Genomic DNA, 25,940 nt, shown 5'->3' with positions numbered 1-25,940 from the left:
TACTGCTTACTATTTGTTTATTTTCTGGAAATTAAAAAAAAAAGAAAGTACGAGGCAGTGAGCTTAGTTACTGTTAAACTGTTTATCACACAAGCTCCTGAACACCACTGGCTTGTTAGGATTCATGCATTCTTTTGGTTTCACCCATTCCGTGCTGCTGAGCACCTAGAATGGGCACAACCCAACCTGAGCAACTGGTCAATGAAAAATTATGAACAATGAATATTGCTGGTAAAGGGAATATGTAGCACTTTTTATTAACATATTTTTTTGTGATGAATGCATAGTATCAATAACCGCAGTTATGATAGAAATCGAGAAATTGATACCAGCACTCAAGGATCTGTAAGTTACAATTCATTTCTAATGGATCTGCAGAGAGTTTATGGCCATGGTACTGTTAGCTGGATCTCTCATCCTGGTAACAATCACATTTAATTTTAATGAAGGAAATAGGATTAATTGATATAGAGGGAGAATCAACTCCGTAATTAAGATACCCTTTTCCAGAGGAATAATTTCTTAATCCACTGAGAAAGTGGCTTGCACAAGCCAGGAGATTTTAGGGTAAAATAAACCCTCTGAAAAAGAACCTGATGATAAATAGGTGTGCACGGAGGGATTGTGAAGGATTGTTGAGAGCGAGCAGCTCGTGCAGTACTCAGGGATAGAGGTAATGTGAGAAGTTTCCAGAGCAGCCTAAGTCAGACTTTCCTTGAATCTGTCTGCAGAAAATGACAATGCTCATCCTGAAGAGTTCTTCCCAGGAATGACAGCGTGTTCCTGTCTTGGCTGGAAAGCAGAAGCAGAAAACAAACAAACAAACAAACAAAAAACAAAACCAACCAAACAAAAAAACTGGGCAGCAGAAGAGATTCAGCAAGTTTTAATGCTGCAAAATATAAAACTAAACTTTGATAGTCAGTGCCTGGTAGTATTTGATAGTCAGTGCCTGAAGGAATTGTTCATGAAGGCAACCTCCTTGAGGCTGTTTATCCAACCTCCCTCCCCCAAATCCATCGCAGTTCCTCCCACCACGGCATCGCCTTGGTGGAGAGCTCACCAGCCCTCATCTGTAAGGGAACTACTGGGAGTTTGGTGGGCTCCCAGAAAATGATGGGCTTTGTTACAGCCAGAGAGGATGAAACATTTCCCCCTTTACACACGCTGTCCGAAGTAAACACCTTTCTTCTGTTTTCCCGCTTTCTCTATCCACAAGTTTTGGCAGGTCCGTAGGGCGCAGCAAGCCGATCACTGCCAAGTGCTGATGGGCTGACTTGGCCTTGCTGTTACACACACACAAGTCCACCAGGCTCCAGGTGTGTAGGAACATGTGCACAGAGGTGCACCTCATGGTACCTCTGAACTGAGACTGTTTCCCCTAAGATTTCCCAAGGAACACAAGAAGAGTCAGAAGAGGTCAAAATGTTTTTTCCCCTGCTGGTTTTGGACAAATACAACTCCATTTCTTAGAGTAGTGACTTACTTTTGCATGAACAGGAAATAAATCTTAGTTAAAAGCCTACTGCGGACAGCAATCCCCTCCAAAAATAGTTGTTGCATCCAGAAGACAGAAGTTATGTTACATGTACCAGAAGTTTACAGAGTCTTATAAAAGCTTGTTAAAGTTAGAAAGGGTTAGTATCTGTGACGGTTCCAAAGCACAAGTTCATTTGCTCGCAGAGTGAACAAACATTTTAACAGCTGCAGCCATCAGGAGCTGTGCTGCTGCTTCCTTTATTTGCAGTCATTTGATCAGATGGTGCTGAATTTGAAACAACTTTTCTTGGTACAGCAGGGTAAGTTATGACCACCCTACGGCTGCAGGGTGTGAGCTGTCTGACAATCAGACAGCAAACCAAAAATCATGAATTCCAGTTGTGCAGTGGGAGAAGGCTCTGGTAGCTTGTTCTGGCATCCCCCACTCTAACACTGGGTGGCAATTTAACACAGAGCTTTAGTGCTGCACCTCCATGTTGCGGGAGAAAAGGGGTCTGATCTTTTGGCATTTTGGGTCAATGACAGGCCACCGTGCAACCTTCTGAGTTTGTCATTTTGGGGGATAAAACCCACCTTCCTGCTTCACGTGCCTGCCAGTTGGGTCAAGGAAGGCGCAGCTCTGGGCAGGTGAGCAGCACCAGGGTGCATCTTCCCTGGCTTCTGGGGAAGAAGAACGACTGGCATGTCGCAGCCTTTGTGTGAGAGCTATGGAGAGGGAGGCTGCTGATGTGGCTCAGATGAGGTGCAAGGCAAAGGTTCCCCGGAGATCTCGTTTCTCCCCTCCGGGAAGAGCTGAGCTATTGCTGCTGGCTCCCAGAGCTTTGGTGTCCAGCCCCGGCTGGATCTGCCAGCAGGGTGCTGGGGGCACAGCTTTGCAGCTATTCACACAGCATGGTCCTGACGTGGGAGCCACATCCGAACTGCCCAGGAGTCAAATGTTAAGCTCAGATGATCTAGAGGGTGTTAATAAAATTGCTCTGTAACTATGGCATCCTGTTTTTCATGATTGTCTTCATCAGAAGACAATCAGGCCCAGCAAGTGACTTAAAGGCGCTCCAAAATCTGGAGTCCTGTTTCATACTCACGAAAGGACAGGACATTACCTGTTGGCAATGGAGATGTTATGCAGGCTCAGAGTTGGGAAAACCTGGTTCCTAACCGCAGCTCTTCTACTAGGTTCATTTTGTAGCCACCTGGTCATGACCCTCAAGCTCCCTGTGGCTGGGTTTCCCATCGGCCGCGTGATGATTACTACCTTCACTTTCTAATTTTGTGGAGAAGTTCATGTCTGCAAACCTGAAGTTTGTTTAAAATCTTCTTTATGGTTATCATTATACTTTGTGTGGTGCTGGAGACGGGAGGTGTATAGCCCCTTCTTTCCTCCCAGCCTAGAAAAACGTAGTCGTGAGGCAGGCAGGATGCGGCAGACGGGGTGGAGAGGAGTTTTGCCTCTACTGCAACTGGGGAACGCACTGCTTTTCTTTACAGCCCTGAAGCTATTCCTACTGTTCTGCTTCATTTCTTTTAAACACGCTGGTCTCCTTGCAGGTCAGGTACCCAGACATGAAAAAAAAGGTTTCAGCCATTGGATGGAGATGGCTGGCACAGGCTGGCTCCAGGGCTGTGGGGCACGAGGCGCATGTGGTCCCAAGCTGCCTCGCTGTGCTAGCACAGGCGTAGCTGTGATGCCAGTCCGAGTGAGCACTTCCCAAAGCTGCAAGACGGGACTGATGTAAGCCCATGGGCTTGAAGCGTGGTCAGAGCTAACAGAGTCATGCTAGGGCTTCTCTGAACTTCACTGTGTGGACAGCAAAGCAGTTGTGGGGTGAGACATGGGGAGCTGGAGGTGCAGCTGGGGCAGCTGCTGTGCCAGGCCATGCCCAGGTGTGCATACATCCTAGGGTGAGTGGAGCACACTTCAGGCAGCTCAGCGTGCACCTAGGATAGCTGAACATGCCCCCGGGGTATCTCAGAGTGCCCCCAGGGTATCTGAGCATGATCTCAGTGTGTCCCCAGGGTATCTCAGCATGCCCCCAGGGCAGCAGAAGGTGCACACAGGGAAACTCAGAGTGCACCCAGGCAGCATGTGCAGATGCTCCATTTGCGCTGACATCACTGTGCTTTCCATGCTATAACCGGCGCTTGTCCTTGCAGGCAAATCCGTAACTTCCCCATCTCGTGCATTACACAAAACAAGGAAATAGGTTTTAAAAATTCCCTTTATAATAATGCTTGTTTGAGTTCTTTGTATTTAAGCTGACTGAAGGTCAACCGAATTGTGTTAACAATGCAGTCACTTGCAGAGGGTAGGTCGTGCTCCCCAGATGCCCGTCTGCAAACAAGCTCACAGAGCTTGGGAATGAGTTATCTCCAGGATAACAGGAATACCTCAGGGAGGGGAACTCTTCTCCAAATGGTGAAGCAAAAGGCTGTTGTGTTGAGCACAAAGAGGCTCACCCTGGCACTCTCGGACCTGCAGGCAGATGCAGGCTGGCCGCTTCCTGGGCAGCAGCTACAACATGCTGCCAGCAGCTCCCTCTGAACCCAGCACACCTCTGCCTTGGCAGGGAGCTGCAGCGGCTGTGCTGGTGACACTGCAGTGCAGAGCCTGGCTCATCTCACACTGTAGCAGCTTTCGTGGCTTGTACCTCCTGTGCCACAAAGTTTGAGAGAGAAACTCAGTCCGTGCAGGCTCCCGGACAAGATATTGGAGTGAGCAAGAAAATCTGGGTCAGTCACTGCAGAGTCTGAAGCCAGAACCAGGCATGGGAAGGGTTTGTGTCTGCTGTCAGGTCAGCCGGGGGGCTAGCAGCACTTGGATGCCCACGACAGGAGGTGGTCTCTCTGAGCCCAGCATGGTGCTGGCTGTCTTGTGTGCCCCACAGCCTCATCTGTGCAGATCCCATTCATAACTGATCCCCTATCAGCAACCCAGAGGCCAAAACCAGAGCCCTCCATTCTGCCCACCAGGAGCAGCATAACATGGTTAAGGAGCAGTACTGTTAGGGGAACTCATGATTGCCCTATTAGCATCACATAAACCAAGCCCTGACTGGCTTTCTGCTCCAGCCCTGGGAATCATGTCCATGGAGCATGAATAGAAATGCCTCCTAAGCAGGTATGTGTCTTCTATCCACTTCAACAACAGTGCAATTTCTTTCCTTGTATCCAGGCTGTATTTGGGACCCTTAAATGTTGCGACTTTGGATGGAAGGAGTCTGGCAGACATGCCTGGAACATGTTTCACAACAAGAATATTTATTCTTGACTAATTTTGTTCATCGGAAATTCTTATTAGGACAAGTAGATTTTTTGATTTACTTTATGATGGATTGTGTAAGTATGAGTAAAAGATGGTTGTTTCATTAGCAGTGAAGAAAATATATAAAAAAAGATCCTTTTGCAAACACCCACATAGAAGTTTTTAAAAGCAATCCCAAAATACTAAACTGCATCTGTAGGCTGCAGCTACTCCTTCTCCACCACCTTGTACTCCACAAAGGGAGTGCAAAATGACAAATTCACAATAGCAACTTTTAAAGCTTCTTTTTGTATTCTTAGAAATAGCTACAGAATTTGCAGAGCAGCGCTGTGATGTCCCCTACATTTCTGTACTTGCTGTGCTACCTTGTATGTGCCTGGGAACAGCACGGAGGAAATGATGTGGGCTGGAGCATCCCACAGATGTGGTGAGCAAGGTGTGAATTCCCCTCTGCATCTCCTCCAGGGACATTTCCTGACCTTTGTTTTCCAGTTCCTATGGCGCAGTTCAGATCCCCTGAAGTTGCTCAGAGCTGGTCACACTTAGACCTGGTGCATATTGAATACAGCAAGGGTTCAGCAGAACAAGTGCTGAGACCATGAAAGAACAAAGCTTGAACACTCTGGAAGAAGTAAGGGATTTTTGGTTAAAAAAAAATAAAAAAAGCAGAATATAGCTTGTAGATTAAGTGGATTTATGAAATCTATGGCCAGCAGAAGCTCTTTCCCCATGTCAGACTTGTTCCCCAGAGTGAATCCACGAAGGGCATGGTTTATGTGTTTGAGAGACAAAACCTGAGAAATCTGAGCTCTTTCCTAAATAAACTTTCCTAAATAAACTACCAGCTGGTTTATCTGGTTGTGATCAAACTTTTTTTATGTTTAAAACCAGCAAATTTCAAAATAAAGAACTTCATTGGTGCTGCTTGATGCTGGTATCACAGACCATCCCATCTGTATCTCCCAACAGTCTGAGCAGGTTGCAACCTCCAAACTATTTCAGCCCAGAATGAACACGCCATGAGTCCAGTTGAACTCAAGAATTAGGAAGACCTTACCACCAATAACTGTGGAGTGTGTATGACTGGATACCTATGGTTATACTGGATAATTTTAGTTTAAGACTAATTTTAGATTAAGATATATGACTGATTTTTTTTTTCTGTTAACATGCAGATTCTTTCCTGTGGTTATTTTCAATCTGTGGACCATCAGTTGCAGTTCTGGGTTGTTGATATGGCGCCTATCTTTGATAAGTTTCACGTGGTATACAAGTTGCACACTGTTCATTCCTTTAGCCAGTTGGATTGTTTTAGTGACTAAACCAGGTGTTCATTGCTATTCCTTGCCATTGCAAATTCAGGACTTGTTAATAATGAATAATGCAAAATATTCAGTTCAAAATCTGCTGTTCCCACGAGCTTTCTTGCCAGTTGATTTGCTAGAATATTCACACAAAAGTGAGCCCTAAAACAGAGCAAAAAGAGCCAAGGAACATTTGTTTAAATATGTGAATGCGTATTTGTGGAATGTTTTTGTAGTATTTACCTTGATGTAGTTTTCAACAGATTGGTATAAAGGTGAAACAAGGCTGAAAGGTCACAACTATTTTAAGACCAAGCACTGTGTGGTTGCTTATGAATCTGTGCAATATTCCCGTGCTCTAAGGGGCAGTGGGTACTGCACGCTGAGCACCATGCCGTTCCGAGGGAGACTGTAACTGCTGGAAAGCCAGAGGTGCTTCGCGCTTCACAATACAGAGTGGAAATTCGAGATCTTCTCATAAACAGCAGTAATTACGGCAGGACGCTTTAAAAATGATTTTTTGAAGTTTCTTTTTGAAAAATGCAAAACAAAATTGAGTGTGATTGTTATCCACGCTGGGGCTGTGAGGGGGTGGGAGAGCAGGTGTCTGAGAAGTCACTGGCTCAATGCAGCCAGTGTTTTAGGACCTTCTGGCAGCGGTAGCTTTGGAGAGGCTGAATATGAGCTGGACCTTCCTGCCTCCCCAAGAGGTCACCAGGGAAAGTGGCTGGAAAGCATGCAGTGCTGGACCCTCCAGCCGGATCTGATCAACAGCCTTCCGAAACCGCATACGGTGGGATGAAACATCTGCGGTTTGACAATATTGCTGTATCGCCTCGAAAACATCGTGGTCAGAAAATTCCCAGCCTGCTCACCAGACCTCCGGGGCATGTGGGATATTCAGCACTTCCCTTGTGGCCACATCAGTCCCCACGTCAGCTCCTGAGGCTCTCAGCAGAGCTTGCTGTTGGCTGGCCAAGGCAGCAGCTGTTGTATTTGCTCAGCGCTCGCATCCATCTCGCTCACCATCACCATCACCGCCACGCCACACTCACCACGCAGCAGAGGGTTGGTTGTACTGGGCACTGCTTGCAGCTTTGACTCAAGGCTGAATGGGAAACGAGCTCTGTAAACGCTGCCAGAGGAGAGTGGATATTATTTATTTAGTACAATAATGCAGCAGCAGTGGGTTAGTCAAACAGTAACTAGTAACAGGTCATGCTATAATTAGAGAGTCTGTTGCAGTTGGCTACCTCTTCCTGAATGCCACCAGTAAGTCATCAAGTATTTGGGTAAGAAGGGGATTAGTTTGGGAAGCAAGTGCTTTCAGGCACAGTTAGGAGAGTTTGGGAACATGCAGCTCTTTTTCTTTGCCTCCCTTTATCCCAGCAATTATCGTAACATACGGCTCTGAAGTGGCACTTGCTTCTCTCTTAGTTGCATGAAATCTTGAACAAAAGCTCCAAACAGCTCTCTAGAGTGATTACATCTCATCTGAAAGAGCTCAAAGACTCAGGGGGTACGAAGGAGTGGTTCTTTGCTCTTCTCTTACAAATGGGGAAAATGAAAGTTCAGTTCCTCTTTTCTTTTTCCTTCTCGCTATTTTAAGAAACGAGTTTCCACAATTCTATTGTCTGAGCATCAGATGTTTCTCTTGCTCAGACAGGTAGTGAGATTTTGGTTCTTCATATGTGAGAGGAAAGAAAATATCTCAATCAGTTAACAGTGCTCACCGGGTTTTGCTGAATCTTGCTTCCACTGAATGATTTACTCTGCTTAAAGCACGAAGGACTGAAATCAGTGACTGTAGATGGCAAATAGCTACCAGATAAATGCCACGCACATCAGTCTGGATACATTACTCAATCTTCCCACCCTTGGATGCTCCTGCAACACCTTCACATTGCAATTTCATCTCTTCGGTCATCGCTTTCCTCTCCATTAGCCAGGCTGTCCAGAGCAGCTCCCACTTCTGCACTCCTTTCATTAGATCTGCTCGCATGAGTATGTTTGGTCTTACTGTACTTCTAGATTGTGGAAATCATGATCAGTACACGTCAAATGTGTGCTTCTTCTTACTTGTCTGAATCTGCCTGGTTTCAACTTTCAGCCCCCAGAAAATCTTCTGTCACTGAATAGTCCCCTATCACTAGTGTCCTGCTTCTGGAGCGTGTGCTTGCAGGACATACTCCAGTCCTTCCTTAGCCTGTTCTGGAATAAACTACTCTCCAGAGCATAGTATGGTAAAAAATACATCTTCCATTTCCATCATAAGCCTCATGGCTTTTCTCCAAAGCATTTCTAGCTATCCAACATAATATATTACAACATCAGCATGGAGCAAGGTATTGTGCAGCCTGGTACCTGCTTTCCCATTTTACAGTGCTCCTGAGAATTTCATTAGCCACAACAAATGGCATTAAGAACTTACATTGAGCTGCTGATGAGCAGGGACCTAGTGTCTTTTCCAGAGTTCTCTCCTTCTAAAACCAGATTGCCCTTGTGCTGTAAATGCTGCCTTTATTTTGGCTTCCAAATATGTTGCCTTACCTAGGCTATACTCAAATGCATATTGTTTTCTTGCAAAATGTACCCAAGCAATCTAGAATGGTCTGTATCAGTGTCCTGCCCTGTTATTTATCAGTCCCTCGGTCTTGGTTACCAGCAAATTCTTAATTGATGATTTCAAGACTTTTTTTTTTCCATGACACTGGTGAAGAAATGAGTAGCAGAATATCCATAACAGATTCCCAAGGGAGCATGCTAAAACCAGAACCGTTAGGCAATATTTCCCTGTCTGCATTCACATGTGAGACCCCTCGCTACACTGGGTTGAACTCCACTCAGGAGTCCTGTACTGAGTTGGTATTGTCCTTGCGTCTTTATCAAAGCCTCATGTAATACCAAATCAAAAGCTTTTCTGAAATCAAAGTATACAACAACTTATTACTGCAGTAATGTTGTTCATTAGCACAGAAAATATCAAGATAGCAAGATTTGTTCTCCACTAATCCACAATGATTTGCCAAATTGTTTCCCATCTTTAATTCTTGATGAATTGTTATCTTTATGAGGTTCTTTATTATTGTGCTGAAGATCACTCTTGGATTGATAGGCTTGTAATTACCTAGATTATCCACTTCATTCTCTCAAAATATTGGTACTTTTTTATTAACTCTGATCATCCAAGTTTACTGGAAATCAAGATCAACCCCGTGTAAAGTTCCTCACCCAGCTCTCTGAAAAAACCTTTGTAAAGAAAAAGATGCAATTATCTGGACTTGCTGATTTTGATGTGCCTAGCATTAGTAATTGCTGTTTAACATTTTGTTTAATATCTGTGGGGATGGAAAAGTTCATCACCACATAATAAGGCTCCCAAAAATAGAACAGAAGTATTTATTGGCTGTGTCTCCTTTTCCTGAATCACTGTCAACATTTTACAGCTGATCAGCCTAAATTTTAGTATTTCTTTTTTTTTCCTAATATGCTCAAAATCAACCTGTTCTGCAGCCTACAGATTTGCCTACTACTTCTACTATTTACTCTGATTTTGGAAAATTTATAAGTTTTTACTACATATCCACAGCTACCAGTTTCCCCTTTTTCTCATTGCAGTGCTTTTTGAAACCACTCCACAGCTGTGATGCCTGACCCTTGTCTCTGTATGAGGTTGTGGACTAAACTCTGTAACGAGCATCTGCCTTTTAAAATATTCCTGCTTTGGCTTTTTTTTTTTTCTTCTTTTTCTGTTTGCTTGTCAAAAACTTAAGAAGCTGCCAGTCATGGTCACCCTTTCTTACTTCAGTGAACATTTCCTCCTAGCATAGCACCGGGATGTCCCATGTGAAAGCCTTGGCCAAATGCACTCAAAATGGCTCAATCTTTCTTTTGCATCCTGCAGCAGTGTGAGGGAGTAACCCACAGAGCCAGCTCTGCATGGCTGATGCCTGTCCAGGGTAACTGTCTGCTGCTTCAGCAAACCTCATCCTCAGTGGGATGCACATTCCAACATCGCCAGAAATAAGGGGTGAAGCCTTCTGCATTTAAGACCTGCCAAATTTTCAGTTCCTTCCTTCCAGGGTTTATTGTTTCACTGCAAAGCTAAAGCCAGCAGAGGGATAAAGAAGCCTGCACTTTACCAGCAACACGAAGTGAGATGCCAGTGCCCGGCTTGTTAATGGGTTCACATGTAGTGTGGTGTCAGCTGTGTGATCTGGAATGGCTAGACTAGGAGCTGAAAGTGATGAGTGATACCTAAAGTGAATCCAGCTGTAGATCTATGCTGTTCAGCTATTCTGAGATTTCTGAAAAGAAGTAAATGTTAATTCAGTGGATCCCCCCAAAGAGGGAAGCGATGACACAGAGTACATAGTAGAGAACCTGACAGAAACCAGCCTGAGGCCTGAAATAAGCAGAATTTTAAAAATGCACTCGATCAAAGTGTGTGTGCTGCTGGAATAACTGTTCTTTGTGAAACTGTTGAAAATGAGCCAGGTGACATCTCATTGCTGCCAGGTGTCTGGTGCCAGACGCGGTGTCTGGACAGCTTGTTTTACCTGGAAAGTATGGCTGATGAGAACTCACAGCCCACCTAAAGCATGGCTTGTCTTTCTTACTTTGGAAATAACCTTTTGAAAGCAGCTTGTCCTGTGAGCTCATTTGTCCTTTTCTCCCTTCCTATCAAGAGTGCCATAAGACTCCCCGTTTTAGCCCACGGAAGAGTGACCTTCAGAGTCAGCTCCCAAGGTCTCATCATGCCAGGTTTATTTTGTCTTCTTCACTTTCAGCAGCCTGGGAAGATTCCCTCTGGCTCCCCACAGGTTGGACATAGAAACGAGCACATCCTCCCCAGCAATCACCAACCATCCCAGCTTGCTCCTAGGCAGGGCTGCATTTTTTAGCCTACCAAAACCTCCTGCCAGCACACCATTGTCCCTCAAGCTGTGTCCTGTGGTGGTTTCCTCCGACCACCACCAGAGAAAGTCTCTGCTCTACAGCTCAGTATGTAAGTGCATGCAATCACCTCAAAGTAGTTCTGTCGCTGCTGTGAAGTGCTTAGAGCAAGCTCTTCCCCAGGTGCACTTGGAGCCCGCGTGCTGAGAAAGTATTATAGCACATTCCCCCTTGCAGCATCTCTACCTTTTCAAAAAGTAATTAACTAATTAACCTTTTGACTTCCCCTGATGGTATCAGCTTCCTAACCAGAAAAGATAATGGTTTTGTGCTTTATAAATTTTGTGCAGATCTGGAGAATCACGTGGTCTCTTGGGGACTGTGATCATGCTGCTCAATTAACTCTTTTTTTTTTTTTTTTAAGTGAGCCAGAGGCAGATCAGTTTAAGATGAATATGCTCAGCTAGTGTTCTCTCTCCAGAATCTGTCATCTTTTAATGGAGTGTGAAGAAGGGGCAGCAAAGGCATGAGTCAGTTGGGTTGGTTACACAGATCTGCAGCTCAGAGCTCTGGGGGTTTGGTTTCTGCTTCATTTTTTAAAATGTCCCACGGAGTTGTGGGATTTCCCCTCCAGCACAGGAGCAGTGGAAAGCTCCTGGCTTTGGTCTGCCCGTGGCATTCAGGAAAGTTCATGAGGAAGTGTGAGTGTGATGCAACGAGCTAATGACTTGTGTGAGGTCAGCGTCCTGTGAGAGATGTCTGGTAGCAACAGCTTCACACTTGGGTTAGCCTCTGTCTTAACCCCCTGTGCACGGAGCAGCAAGGATGGTGCTGGTGTTACAGTAGGTCTGTTGGCTCCCTGCTTGGCCGGAGGGGTGACATCTGTGCTCCAAGGCTTTCATGCCATGGATAATAGTTTTGCAGCTAAGCCCCTGTTAGATGTCCTCTGCTGCAAAGGTATGCGCATACCCCAAAGCTTCCCATCTGAGCCCAGTTTGGTCAGACAGAAGTGATAGGGGCTTTTAATGGGTGAGATATAAAGCTTCTCCTAACCCTTTCACGCAGCTGAAATCACAGAAGTAATTCAGCACACTCCTGCTGATTTCATTAGTCATAGATCTGCAGAAGTAAATAAAACAAACAAGTACACCTAGGCCAGGAAACATTCTGATTTCTTCTGAAGTCCAGGCCTTGCAGAGCCATAAACAGAGTGGCTGGTTCCCAGTGCAGGGCTTCAAAGCAGGGCCTCGCTTCCTGCTTGTGTTTCACAGGCTACAAAACCATCTCATGGCAGCAATAAAACACAGAGGAATTTTATTCCAGCACCATAAAGTTAGTCATGTGTGACCTCCAGACAGGGAGTGGAACACGTCCACTGCGCAGCGACGCCGTCGGAGATGGGGCAGGAGCCGAGGGCAGTGCTGGAGCCGCGTTGTGGTGAATGAGTCGTGGTGGCAGCTGGGGCAGCCTCCTGTCAGCGGTGTGTGGCATGAGTTCTGCCTGGCTCGCTCATCCACCATGACCCGCTGTCCCCATTGCAGCCCCACTGAGGCAGGGCCACCCCGTGGGTTTTGCAGGCGGCATGGAATCTGTGTGGGGAAGGGAAGGAGGTGAAGAAGGCTTGCCTGCACAGATGGGAGAGCAAAAAGTAATGCCAACATCGAGATGCGGTAGGTGGGGGTGACTGCAGGCACTCCAGGGACTGGAGCATCTGTCCCATGAGGAGAGACTAAGCAAGCTGGGCCTGTTTAGCCTAGAAGAGGAGACTGAGAGGGGATCTTATCAACCTCTTTAAATGCCTGAGGGGACAATGTAAAGTGGATGGGGCCAAACTCTTCTCAGTGGTGGCCAGTGACAGGACAAGGGGTAATGGGTATAAACTGAATCACAGGAGGTATCATCGCCATATGAGGAAGAACTTATTTACAGTTCAGGTGCCAGAGCACTGGGACAGGCTGCCCAGAGAGGTTGTGGAGTCTCCTTTGCAGATATTCAAACCCCACCTGGATGCCATCCTGTGTAACATACTCGGGGTGACCCTGCTTGTGCAGGGGGTTGGCCTAGATGATCTCTGGAGGCCCCTTCCCACCTCAACCACTCTGTGACTCTGTGACTTCAGTGCTCGGTGGCAGGAGGGAGGTGGTTCCTCGCACTGCCCACTCCCTTGGTGGGAGCAGCACATCCACAGTCAGGATGAATGCCTGTGTTAGAGCATGTTTGCCACGGGTTGTTCTCTGCTTTGGAGCAGGGTAGCCTTTAAAGCAGGAGCTGGAGCCTGCCCTTGCTCAGGCTGCTGTGAACTGGAAGATTGGCACTGTCACTGCATGTCACTGCCCACGGTGTCCTGCTGGGCTGTGAGCTAACCTCTGCCATGGCAGCGCTCATCGCTGAGTGTAATTCATTTTCAGTAGGAAGGCACTGTACTGACTAATAATTTATTAGAGAACTGGTAAAAGTGAGGATCTCAGGTACAGCTACGGTGCGGACTGTATCACTGTGTACATGCAAAGACAGTGCTGAGTTAACGATAGTGCTGGGAACCCTGTAGCTTATCAGCCCTCTCACAAGCCATAGTTTGCCTTCAGTGCCATCACACCCATGTCTAAGATGAAGGATTCCTGTTTTTCCTAACATTTATACTGCGCATTTCTCTGCCGCGTGTTCCCCTTCTCAGTGGGCAACAAAGAAAATTTAATTAAGTGCAACCAGAGAAAGCAGGGCCACTGCTGTTCTGGGGCACTGATTTTCATACCCTGGTTATTTGCTGCTGTACTGACAACAGAGGAGCTAGAAAGCGTTTTCTAGGAAGGGAAATTTACAGTGACTTAGGGGAAGTTTAGTGAGCAAGAACGAAGCAGATAGCCCTGTACAAATCTGTCGAACATATGTATGATTCTCCCAAAAGGCCAGCACAGTACTGCCTGTCCTTTGCATAGCACAGTAGTACACAGTACTTACTGCCTTTTAGTCATTCGTGGTGATAAGGGAGCAATAACACTGTTTTGTCCTTATAAACACAAAATCAATTGTGAAAGTGTCAAGGAAATCTTGCCTCTCTGTTTCCATCTTCACTGTAGATGCACTTGCTGAACTCAGTCCCCTTCCTGCCTTCATGTGTTGATTGATCTCCTACCTAATCTTCGTCCTTCTGAGACCCACAACCTCATGCTGGATCCTTCTGTTGGCTTCCTATGCTGAGGGTTTGATATTGCAGTGAAAGGCTTGGAGCATGATAGTTACCAACTGATAGTAATTGCTAAAGGTGAGAGCGGTGAGGTGCGAAATTTCGTAATACTAATGTCACAGCAAATAACTCCTCAAGTTTTATAGCTGTTTTCTCTCCTCAGAGCTCTTACACAAACACAGCTTGGTACACACAAGGATCTTATGCAGATGTCTCTGGAACAGAACAAAGTCACCCTTGAACAGCACATAGAAACTTTACTGCTGTAAATATAGACGAAAAGACAAGTGTTTGTTTGCATTTCACCTTACTGCTATCAAGAACTCTAAACTAAATTTTGCTTCAGTGTTCCTCAAGAAGCTAAAATTATGAAATAAAGAGGAAGAACTTGCTTCATATTTTTACTATCACTGTCACATACTAAATGGCTATGTTGTGCACAAGCAAAAGACACCAATTTATTAATATTATTATTATTATTGTAGCCCAAAGCTGAGAATATAATATGACTGAGAAAAGGCCTCAATTTTTGAGACTCTGTGACTTCAGGATGAAAGCATTACATGAAGTAACAGCTCTGAGCTCAGCCAACAGGGCTGCTTTTGGCCATTTGGCAGAGGGAGTTGGATTTGCTGTACATGCTGTCAGTGTGGGACCTTGCAGCTGGGGCCTGGTCTAGGGGAACATGCAGGCAGACCTGCAGTAACACATCCTTTCCAAGGCCACAACCGTGATTTTGGTGTCTGTTAGTATTTGTCTTGGTGCTTAAATGTGGAATTTAAACTTCTTTTGAAAGTGTAGAATAACTTGGCATGGGGTTGAGCCAGCAGAGGGGTGGTGGCTGCCAGACTGTGAACGCCATGCTGACAGTGGAGAAAAGTCAGTCTGTCAGCAGATACGTGGGGACGAGGTGCATGCTTTCACTGTGACCTGTGTGCTGTCCGTTACTCCTGGTCACTAGGGGATGCGAGCCAGCTAAACATAGCACCTGTGGTTTGGGATTTTGAGCCACAGGCTCTCTGCAAGAGATCAAAGAGCTATTTTCTAAAATAACCTTGCAGCGAAAGGACACTTGTCTATTTCTATTCAAAGCTGGACTCCATTTTCTTTTTCTCAAGTCATCTGACATGTAATTTCTGTAATTTTAGTTTTCCCTGTTTAAGCAAAGTGCCGCGTCTTAACCTGCTGGAATGACATTTGTTGAGAATCAATTCTTCAATCTGTCTCTGACAACTGAGGGACTTCTTAGCAGCTTGGTCCACTGTGGGGTGAAATGGAAACAGCAATGACAGCAAAGGAAGAGGTACTGTGGGAGGGGGCAGCACCTTTATCAGAAGTGGATGTTGGAAATGAAGCTACTTTATGTATGAGTGAAGTAGTTGGATCACTCTGATATCTCTTGCTCCTTCTGGTGTTGTCATGGGCTGCAAGAGGATATTCTCTTGCAGTACTTAGTGGGTTTTGGACTACTCTGCAGTGGTGAGCAAGCAGTTATCTTTGGATTGGGATGGTTGTCACTCCACAGTACCAGGGAATGAAGGCCAATTTTCACTTTGCACTTATAAAGAAAAGAGTGAAGTTAGAAGTGTAGTGATAAGTCCAATTCTTCTCAGAGCATGAGACAGAAAGAAATGGAATCTCTTCTAATATCCTTCCCCCTCCTCTGTACTGCAAAGAGCAGTACAACAATACGCATCTGTAGGTAAAATGAATTGGGCTTTTCAGACTGCTCAGTCCACCCTCGGCACTGTTTCATTTAAGTTGTCACAAATGATGAAGCAACACAGTCCAGCAATGTAGGAAATGGAGGTGCAAGTGTTTCAGAAGAATGACTCAACTTTTCTGTTGTCATTAGCTCAGTGGTGACAGAAACTGGAACTAGATGTGGCTTGAGTGGGATGGGAATAAATTGGATAAAGAATGTGTCAGTGCCTCTCACAAGGCGCTGATTAACTGAGAAATGTCTCACAAGAGTGTTTTGGCAGTTGCTGTTGTCTGGTGGGACGCTTCCATCTCTACGGGACAGAGCAAGGCTCCCAGCAGCAGCACCAGCCAGGGCCACCAGTCAGGTGAGGGAGGAGAGAAGCTGTGCAGGCCGCCAGCTCACTCATGGTCTCAGCAGTGAATTCTTGGTTGATACCTTACAGCTATCGAGTAAAGGATCCCCAGGGTCCATAAAACTTGGCTGGGAAGATGTATAGGTTTACCCATGTCCTCCTTGGGATTTTCCTCCCTTACATCCCATGACCGTGGAGGTGGGGGGAGAAGGGGCAGAGAATTATTATTCTTGACAGATGGATGGGTTCTGCTTCCCCTGGATGCCGTCAGCGCAGCCTTGCTGAGACTTATTACTGGATTGCTTTGCCCATGTCTGAGCCAGTCTCTTGTGCAGCCAGTGGTGACTGGGACTCATCATCCACATATGGTATATCTGCTCTTTTTTGGTAGCAGCGATTAGTAGAGAATAAAATGAGTTCTTATCACACAAGAGGAGTCTATGGAGCTGTCACATCAAGCTTGCTGGAGCTGCTCTGCCCAAATCTTTTTCCATTTAAAAATGTTGAGCTTTGCTGAAGTGGAAAACATTGATGAGAGTACTGATTTCAGTGAAGTTTCTTTGGGGGAACAGTTTTTTACAAAGGTCCTTTAGCTTCAGAATTCCCTGTTTTTTTTAATTCTAAAATTGCATTAAAATGTTTTAAATTCTCTCTTTTTTTTCTCCTGATTTCCTTATTGCTTAACATTAGGATTCATTACATGGTATATTGCTGCCATTTACCTGTTTTAAGAGTGATATGATCAACTAAAAATTCCACTTAGTTCTAAAAATATAGAAGAAAATAGAAAACTTCAGTTATTATAGAGGTCTGTGGTAACATGATAATACAGGTTGCATGTAACTTCAGTATACATTAAAATTATGACTTTTTGCAGGAAAATATAGCAAACAAAATGATTCCAAACTAGAATTCAGAAACAAATATCACTGAAAAGTTTTTCTTTCATTTTGCAAGAGTTGCCAAAATTATTTTTGTGCTGGCACCCGAAAGAGCGAAACCATTCCATTTCTCTTCACTGCCTGCTTTTAGCCCTTTATCGTGTGGGCTCTGGAGGAACATCTGCTGAACCTTGGCCTGGGGTGCATCCTGCAGTCCCTAGGCTGATTACTGTGAGCATTTCGTTGCAGTTCCTGGTACCAAATCCGAAGAAAGCACAGGCAAGAAGACTGATTTGGAGGAGTATTGGCCGTGAAGGCTCAGCTTGCCTCTCCTGTTGGGCCAGCAGATCCAGCCCATGTCTGAGCAGAAACCTGTGTAGAAGCTAGGCACCAGGTTTGTGTGAGCAACGAGACCCAGCGCCCCGGTCCAATGGAAGATGGGCGTTCATGTTCATAAAAAGGATCACCTCCGACGTGGCTGCAAGCACGTGCACGGCTCCGTGTGCCAGTGATCGCTGTCGCACAACAGCAGCAGAGATGCTGTTTTGTGCTGAACGGACCATGTCTATGATGGGCTGGATGGCATGAGGGCTGAGTTAGGAGGTCGTTATCTTTCTGAGGCAGAGGACAGCTTCCTAATTGAGTATGAGTAATCACTTTAATAACAAAGATTAGCACCAGGCCCACTATGTGAGGCAGATATATTTACAGAATAAGTCTTCGGGTGATTTTGTATTATATAGTATTGACATCATTTTCTTTGGGCCTCCAATTATTATAAGTCTCACCACTGTGGTGTTGTGGGGAAAGGCAAAAGAAAAGGAACATCCAATATTAAAGTCTATTATGGAAAAGCTGACAAAAGCTAAATAATGTCATTGTTTTGGGGTCCTTTCATTATGTGTTCGTTATACGCTTCAACATAAGGGGAGAGGTGAAAGTACTAACAGCCCCTGAAATACGGCAGGTCTGTCCAGTGCAATGGTGGGGTGCTCCAGGTCCGGGAGGCAGCGTGATGCCTTGTGTCCCAAATGTTCCTTGGTTCTACAGGGGAGAAGATAATGTGTTTGTGGTGGGGAAAGGAAGTTACAAATGATAAGGTTTTTTTAAGGGCTGTAAGTTTTAGGAATACATAGACAATTACAAGAAAATAATAAATGTTATGTGTGGTGAAATGCAAGAAATATGGTCACTGACTGTAACACAGTATATGGCATAGCTGCTAGGAGCGCACACAACCACACAGTGATACACAGGTGGTTATTTTTATACTAAAGTCTGAGTTGATCAAAGTCCTTAAGGCCTTCATTTTTTCCTATTTTGTACCAAAAATTTTATTTGTACTGTACAAGAAAACACAAAGAAGGAAGGAAAATATTAATGGAAGCCAAAACCACTTTGATATATCTGTCTCCTACTGGTTGTGACTGAAGGACCAGTAACTCTGGTGCCTACACAAAAAACTGTGTTTTGATGAACTGGTAAGAACAGTCAGAATTGCCCACCTATGCTGAAATAGTGGCCTTTGCTTGCTTTGGAAAGTTTCCCAAGAGACCTCTTAAATCCTAACACTGCAGGGAGCACAGTGGACAGGGGTAGTGCAGACAGGTGACATTTTTCTTCCCTCTGCTCTTGTGACTTCCACACAGACATCTTGCCGTTGTAATTCAGAACTGTAACGGGCGTAAACTGCAGCAAAGCGGCCCCAAACCTTTCCACTGTGACCCTGAGTGCTAAAGCCCCTTTTCTTCTGCAAGGGAACAATTTCCCCTGAGCCAGAGTCAGCTACATCTGGTCGGACCCTCCCTGTGGCATATCTGTGCTATTTCAATGCTAACATCAGTCTAATATCTTATGTCCAGGGTCTGCTTGTGCCCTGCTCTGAGTCATCGAGGTGGGGTTCAGCCAACCTCTTCGTGCCTCAGTTTCCTCCATGGTAAACCAGGCAGGTGACGTGCTTTTGAAGGCTGCTGTAAGGCTGAATTGAGCAGTGTTCACAAGCTGTTGACAGGCAGCGGAGGTGGGTCAAGATTTCCTGTGTTTTGACTGCCATTTATTGAGTGTTCTGTTTGTTTTAAATTTATCCATTCTGAATTGACGAGACAGGGGAGGAAGGGCTCCTGTCTGGATTGGAAACGAAACACCGTATCAGGCCCATTCTTATGCATTTCCCTCTGAATTAATTTCAATTAATTCAACTCATATTCCAAATGAGTGATTTCAACTTAGTGGTTCCATATGCCTCTTTTGAGATTAAATAATTAGTTTTTTTTTTCTGGCCATTAGTTTGAGATCAGAGAACATTGGTTGCATTTTTACATCCCCAAAAGCCATCTTCCAGGATATTCTTCCTGTGTCTTTGGCAGGCAGCTGTCCCAGCAGCCTGCAAGGCATTATATTCTATGGAAGGACTCCAGAGAAGGAGGAGAGGAGGAGGTATTATTTCCCCTCCAAATTAAAATTGGAGGTCATTTCTTAGGGATGCAGAGGTGACTCGATGAGAAATGTTAGACTTACACCCTTATATTTGCAAAATGGAGTAGAAGTAGTCTTTGTATATTTTACTCAAGATAGAACACCCTCTTGAGTAAGTTTTGTTGGCAAAACTGTGCATAGTCTATACCTACTGAAGTGCTAATTCTGGTAAATGCTGAACCAGGCCTGGACTGTGGGTGTTCATTTGCACGGTGAACCTGGCATCACATTCAGGAAGTCTGACTCAGTATTACTACAGTCTTTTCTTTGAATCCAAGTAGTCACAAGACATTATTTCCATTTGAGGTGTTGTTAGTAGGACGGTGGAGGTGGCATTGTCCTGGCTCTCCAGAGAAGCAACGCAAGGGGCAATCAACAGTCAGAAATGCTCAAACATATCACACATTTTTTCCACTGATGTTTCCACAGCAAACACCACACACTTGTTATTTGGATGGTGTATTCGTTTCTTTGGACTCAGGATAGATTTTTGATGGATTTAAAACTCCCATTAATATTTATGTCAGTGTTACTGTGAGTAAGCACACATTTTAACTTGAGCTGCAAATCAGTTAGTTCTTTGTAATTACAGTACTGCTGTTAAGTATTCAAAGGCTATACAATATAGTGTCAAGGAAAACCTATTTTAATTTGGTGGTAAGTCAATGTTTTAATTTTGCATAAAAACTAACTAATTTACCAAGCATCCTAGCTTGTCTTTTCCCAGCCAGGTTTTGCAAGCCCTCTTCAATTGATTGTATTTAAACACCTTGTTGTAGCTTTGAAAGTTTTGAAATTATCATGAGAAGTCTTAGGTCCAGTGCAGATTATAAGTGTGTATCTCATCATGTGTCACTTTGAATGAAAATGCATATATAAACATAGGCTGGAAGAGGTTATTTATATCACAACGCAGCTTCTTGGTCTCACCAGCATTGCAACATACCATATTTTCATCAACTTCATTAAAAGTTTGTCTTGTAGAACAAGTCTCAAGAATGGTGCATATATTATTGATTTATGATGCTTACATTTATTTCTAGAACTAAAACTATTTTAACTCTGTAAGTCTTTGACAATATATATATATTTATATGGATCCCCCTGAGATCATTGGGATTTTCACTTGCATGAAGACAGGATATATTGGTCACTTATTTTTGTGTGTGCCCTTTCCATGCCAGCACCTGGAGCTAACTGGGTGCAGCATAGTATGCTGCTGTGTGTACTGGTATAATGCTTTGGGTTCATGTCTTTTGAAATTTCCTATTAACTCATCAGTGGAAAATAGAAGGAAGGAACCACTACCATTTGAGGAGACTCTACATAGAATGGGCAATGAGTAAAACAAGATGTCTGCAGAGGACTGTGACAGATGCAGTTGTAGGTATGGTCTGTACCCTAAGTGTTGTTTCTTAAAACTCCTGCCTAAACAGCTCCTCCTGACCCCTGTAAACACAGAATATTTGGCCAGAAGAGCCTTTCTCTGTGCCTTGCAGTATTTTACTACCTTGCTGCAGTTGAAACAATCTTCTGGATATCCATATTCAGGAAGTTCCCAAGAGAGGTCTGTGAAGCAACAGCTGTAGGAAATCTTAGAAAGCCTTTGGGAGCACATTGAGCATCTCCTGTGCGTCCTCTGGCTGAGCTCTGCAGGGTCAGGTCCACGTTCACCATGCTCGTCCAGTTGTGTTCCGCCTCATACTGAGCTAGGTTCAGGATCAAGACAGGACATGGTGCTGTTCAGCAGCTCAGGAATCTTCTCACATGCTTCAGAGCCTATGGGGAGGGAGCCAATGCAGGGAATGCAAAAACACATTTCCCTCAAGCAACAGCTAGGCAAGACCACCAAAGCCTTTACTGTGTTCAGTATGTCACACTTAGATGACCATGGAGTGGATTAAAGATTCATCCGAGCTTCCAGTTGAATGCCTGTCTTCCCTCATAAAAATAGAAATATTACTTTCAGCAGAGCCAGTGTCCTGATTGGCCCCGAAGCCCTCCGTTAGCCCCAGGTTCTGTGTGGATCGGTGATGTATGCACAGCCCAGAGGGCTGCCTGTCACGTCAGCTTGGCTTCCTGCCTCTAAGCATGCACTTCAGAGCTGTGGAATACAAATACGTCCAGGCAGACAATAGAAAATTGTGTTACGATAGCTCTTTGCAATGGTATGGTTTTATTTTGACATGTGTGCTTAACCTCTGTCAAGAGAAGCCAGGCCAGAGGGGTAAAATGCAGTGTATGGGTGTCTTCACTGGAACAGGTGTGCACCCATGAAATTCTTCAATTTATAACTGTCCTTTCTAACTCTCTCCGCTACAGGACGAGGTCTCTTCCATGGACATTGAACGCCCAGCTACCTGTGTCTATTGCCTGTGATGGAAGAACTTGATGTTAATGTGAGGTAGGATGACCTGCATGGCTCCTGTACTGCGTCTCCAGCTGGTGAGCTGCAGGGGCCATGGCCATGCGGTGTGTTCACAAAGCTGCGGGGTGTTAATTTCCATTTGCCTGTAGGTTAAGGTATCTGCTTGTGCAGCAGTGCCTGCTTTGGGGTTTCCTGGAGCTTCTGTGAGCATTGCTTTGTTATTTGTGTAAATGTAAGATACGGCTTAGTTCAGTCTAGGAGTTCCTTGCAATAGGACAGATGAAACCCCCATCAAAGACCAGTCATAAGCCCATCTGTGTCTCTTGAAAGTCTGTTCCCAGTGGTTTTTTTTGTTTGTTTGTTCATTTTGTGTGTGTGTGCGCGCGTAATGTTGTAAAAATTTGCAACCTACTCTCTCCCTTCTTATACTGGTGCAAGCAAAAAATGATGTCATAGGTCAATTCAAATCCCTGGGCACACTACTGGTATCAGCAAGGGACAAATTTTGGTACAGATCACTTTGATCTTGGAAAAGTGATGTCAACATAAAGTGTTCAAGAGGCCTGGATCCTGCTTGCAGCTGTCCTCAGGCTGTGGGGCTGGCACTGGCTCTGCCACTCTCCTGTAGGTACAACCTGCAGGATCTTTCTGCAGGACTAGGATTTGTCCCTTTGCTTCTTGGCCTTTTGAGTGGCCTGGCAGCCAGTGATGCTGAACTACGTGGGGAGCTGAAGGAAGCCCCACCAAGCCTGCTTTACACAAGGACATGAAGCATCTGACCAAACTAAGGCTGCTGGCCCAGACATCAGAGGAAGCAATGTTCTAGTAGCAGCGAGAGGTGTATGTTTCCATAGAGAGATCTCTTAAACTGCTATAGGGAATATCTTTTTGATGTCTCAGGTTTTTCATTCCAGGAGTAATTCTTCACCTTCCCCTGCCTGAAAACTCAGGTGACAAGTGCTTAGAGAAAATGGCACTGATAGAAATGTAAGCACTCCAATCTTCCAGAAAACCTTTCCCTAATGAGTTACTGAGGACAGATCAGGAGGAAACAGTAAAGAAGAAGGGGAAACAAACAGTGTCTTGCCCCTCAAGGGAATCCTGTTATCGCAGCCTTCTAGCTCCTTGGCTTGAGGTAGGGACATGCCGCTCTTCAAGTAGCATCCCACTCTCTCCAGTTGCATGCACAGAGGGAGATGATGCATCCTTAAAGGTGACTTCTTAATAGGCCTCCTCAAAGCATTATGCTGCCAGAGAGAACATCTCTGGTCTTGATTCAGCTACTCAAGCATCAGGAAAGTCACCAGTAACTCGGGTTGCTGCTTTAATGCATGCTTAGCAGGACGCATTTATAACCATGTCATCAATGCTGAGAGGTAATGTGTTTTGCCTAATGAAATTTGTCTTGACTCTCTAATACCAGAAGTGTAGTTAAATGCGTACTGCAGTTTCTCTGTAAAGGGAATTAAGGTGCTGACACCAGACTTTTTTCCCTACAATCTTTTCCTTCCAGTAGAGACTGTATGATAAAAATATATTTCTGACAATGAAAAAAAAATATCTCCCAATATACACTTCATCATTCATGGAAGTAAAGTCTTCTATTTCTTCTTTCTTAGAAGGGGCACAGTGAAACAGGCTCAGCCAGTGCGTGGGCACATGGTGGCTATACCAGAAGGGAAGTGACCTTATCTTTACCACTCTCATATTCTTTTCAGTAACATGTTATTTGCCACCGGTGGAAACAGACACTGGGTAGGTCTGACCCAGCATAGACATTGAAGCGATCTGCTGGAGTTTTGTAGTTCACTTTTTATAGGAATCGATAGGTCATTATCCTTTTCATCCAATTTTTAAATTTTACTTTGTCCTATCAGCAGTACTCCTGGTCCAGGCCAGGGTGAGAGGGAAGGACTGCAAGGGTATGGGTGCTCTCCTGGCCCTGCCCATGGACACAATGCGATGGTGTCCGTGTGTCCATCCACCCCTCCTTCATGCTGTGGCTGCATGAGCCCCTGGCACTTGGTCCTGTACCAACACAGCAACTGCCTGCAGTGATCTTCTGTGAAGCTCTAAATAAAATCCCACTCCCAGACAAGCCCGTTAAGAGTAACATAAAGTCATAAACATCATAAATTTGAAAATTTAAGCTGTTTCCCAATACTCCTTTGCAGCATTTATGCCTCTTTGCAGGTGAATTAGTCCTTTGGTCTGTGGCACCCTGCCACTGCTGGGGGAAGCTGCAGCTTACGTGGAGTGTGCTCCTTCAATAACAACAACAATAAATGAAGCTGATTCCTATCAAAATTAGGCTTTCTGAGCATCTTTCCTCTTCCTGGCTGCAATACTTCCAAATGTACAGCATGGCCTGCATGCCATGGAAGTACCTGGGAGGACAGGGAGTTCGGCCCTTCCCCTCTCTGCTGGGGGCTCCACTTTGGTCAGCTTGCTGCCAAAAATGCCCTTTGCACAGGCCCAGGAAAAGGTTTTTGAGAATCAGTCCATCAAAAAGATGCTTTCTACTGGGAAGTGGTGGTGCAGCTGGCTGCTTTGGTCTTACCCTGGCAGAGCAGTGGAAACATCAGAGCAGGAAATTCTTGTTGGTAAAATATTTCATCTGACATTGTATTTAGATGTTAAAAGGCAGCATAAGACATTTCTGGGGATCTGATGAATGAAAATCCATAGGAATTTGAAAGCTCTTCTGAATAAATATTGATTCACCATTCCCTAGCTGTTTTGATGAAACACTGTGGTCAGACCTCGCTTTCGTTATACTTCAGGAATGATTTTATTCCTCTGTTCCAGGTGGCTGTGTTTGAGCTGTACAGATGCAGTCCTTCATTTTGGTTGCGCACACAGACTTCTTCTAGGAGTATAATTTTATTGACTCCACACTTTTCCAGATTATGAATTTTTAGCTTTGAGCATTTTGCCTGTCAGCTACCAGTAAGTAGCTGATGTTTCTCTCCTTTATCTGCCCTGATTTGGGCTTTTTTTGCTGAGATGTGAAATTCCGAATGTTTTCTGTCGAAGCCAGGGGTTTCCACGCATTGTTTTCCAGTTGGCTCAGTTCCCGCTCACCCGCCCTGTGGGGCTCAGGGATGCTCCCATGGAAAGTCCTCAGGCGAAGGGGAGCAAAGCTTGGGGAAATGGGAGGCGCTTTGACAATGCGGAGTCAACAGCAGGATGGATGGAGAGATGGACAGGCTGGCTTTGTTTGGAGCTGAGCCCTGCAGAAACGCATGCTGCTCTTCAGTTCAGAGCAGCGCGCCTGCAGCTGTCCTGCTCTGGCCAGCTGGGCTGGCCATGGTGCAGGGCTCGTCCTCCTGGCCTCGGGTGGTTTTGGTGAGGTCCCCAGAGGACGCCAGGCCTTGCAGTGAGGAAGGGCTTTGCTATCTGAAGCATTGCAGGCAGATTCAACTTTATAAGTCTTTCGTTTACATGGAAAAAATTGGTTACGTACTCTACAAAGGCTGCAGTGTGAGGTTAGAGACACATTCCTGGAAATTACAGACAGTCTGCTTTGGGACTTGTATTTATCACAGCCGAGGGGGGTGGCAGACCTCATTTTCTTTAATACTAGAGCTGAAAAATAAATGACCTTGCGAGTATTTCCTATTTCTATTTTATAGGATTTTTCAATTTCTTGTGATTTGATGATTGTTATTGGACACATTTATTATATGCACTGGGTTAATGAGATGCTGTCAAGTGGTTAAAATGAAAACCCGAACCCTTGAATAGGCTATAGTATGGGGGAAAAATCTTTTCGGGGAAAAAACTATTCTCTTTATTCCCTTCTTTTCAAGCAAATATATAAAAATATTTGTTGGGCATGTTTATCAACAAGTGTACAACTGTCCTTTGCCCTGGCCAGCTCCAGCCAGCAGGCACCCAATGCACACCACAGGCTGTTTGCTGCCAAGGAGCAGGAGCCCCCAGAAATGCCTTCACCGCTACCCTCAATGGCAAAAGCCCCTTCCACCAGCTGGAGGTTGTGACACCACTTT

General features: G+C 45.0%; 1 protein-coding gene across 9 annotated transcripts in view; it reads left to right on the top strand.

The window, feature by feature from the left end:
* HTR4 (5-hydroxytryptamine receptor 4) overlaps positions 1 to 25,940 on the top strand; it is a 166,512-nt gene that overhangs the window by 57,213 nt on the left and 83,359 nt on the right. For all 9 annotated transcript variants that reach the window (XR_014572241.1, XM_083798276.1, XM_083798280.1 and 6 more), the window contains exon 2: positions 21,882 to 21,963. Coding sequence is in view for 8 of the 9 variants with exons in the window: in XM_083798276.1 (XP_083654402.1) it covers positions 21,938 to 21,963 (26 nt within the window). In the remaining variant the exon portion in view is untranslated. The remainder of the gene's footprint in view (positions 1 to 21,881; positions 21,964 to 25,940) is intronic.

Source organism: Anser anser (genome assembly GCF_964211835.1).
Source record: "Anser anser genome assembly, chromosome: 14".
In the NCBI taxonomy this organism is placed as follows: Eukaryota; Metazoa; Chordata; class Aves; order Anseriformes; family Anatidae; genus Anser; species Anser anser.
Note: the sequence above shows the minus strand (reverse complement) of the source record. Positions and strands in the feature narration are given on the sequence as shown.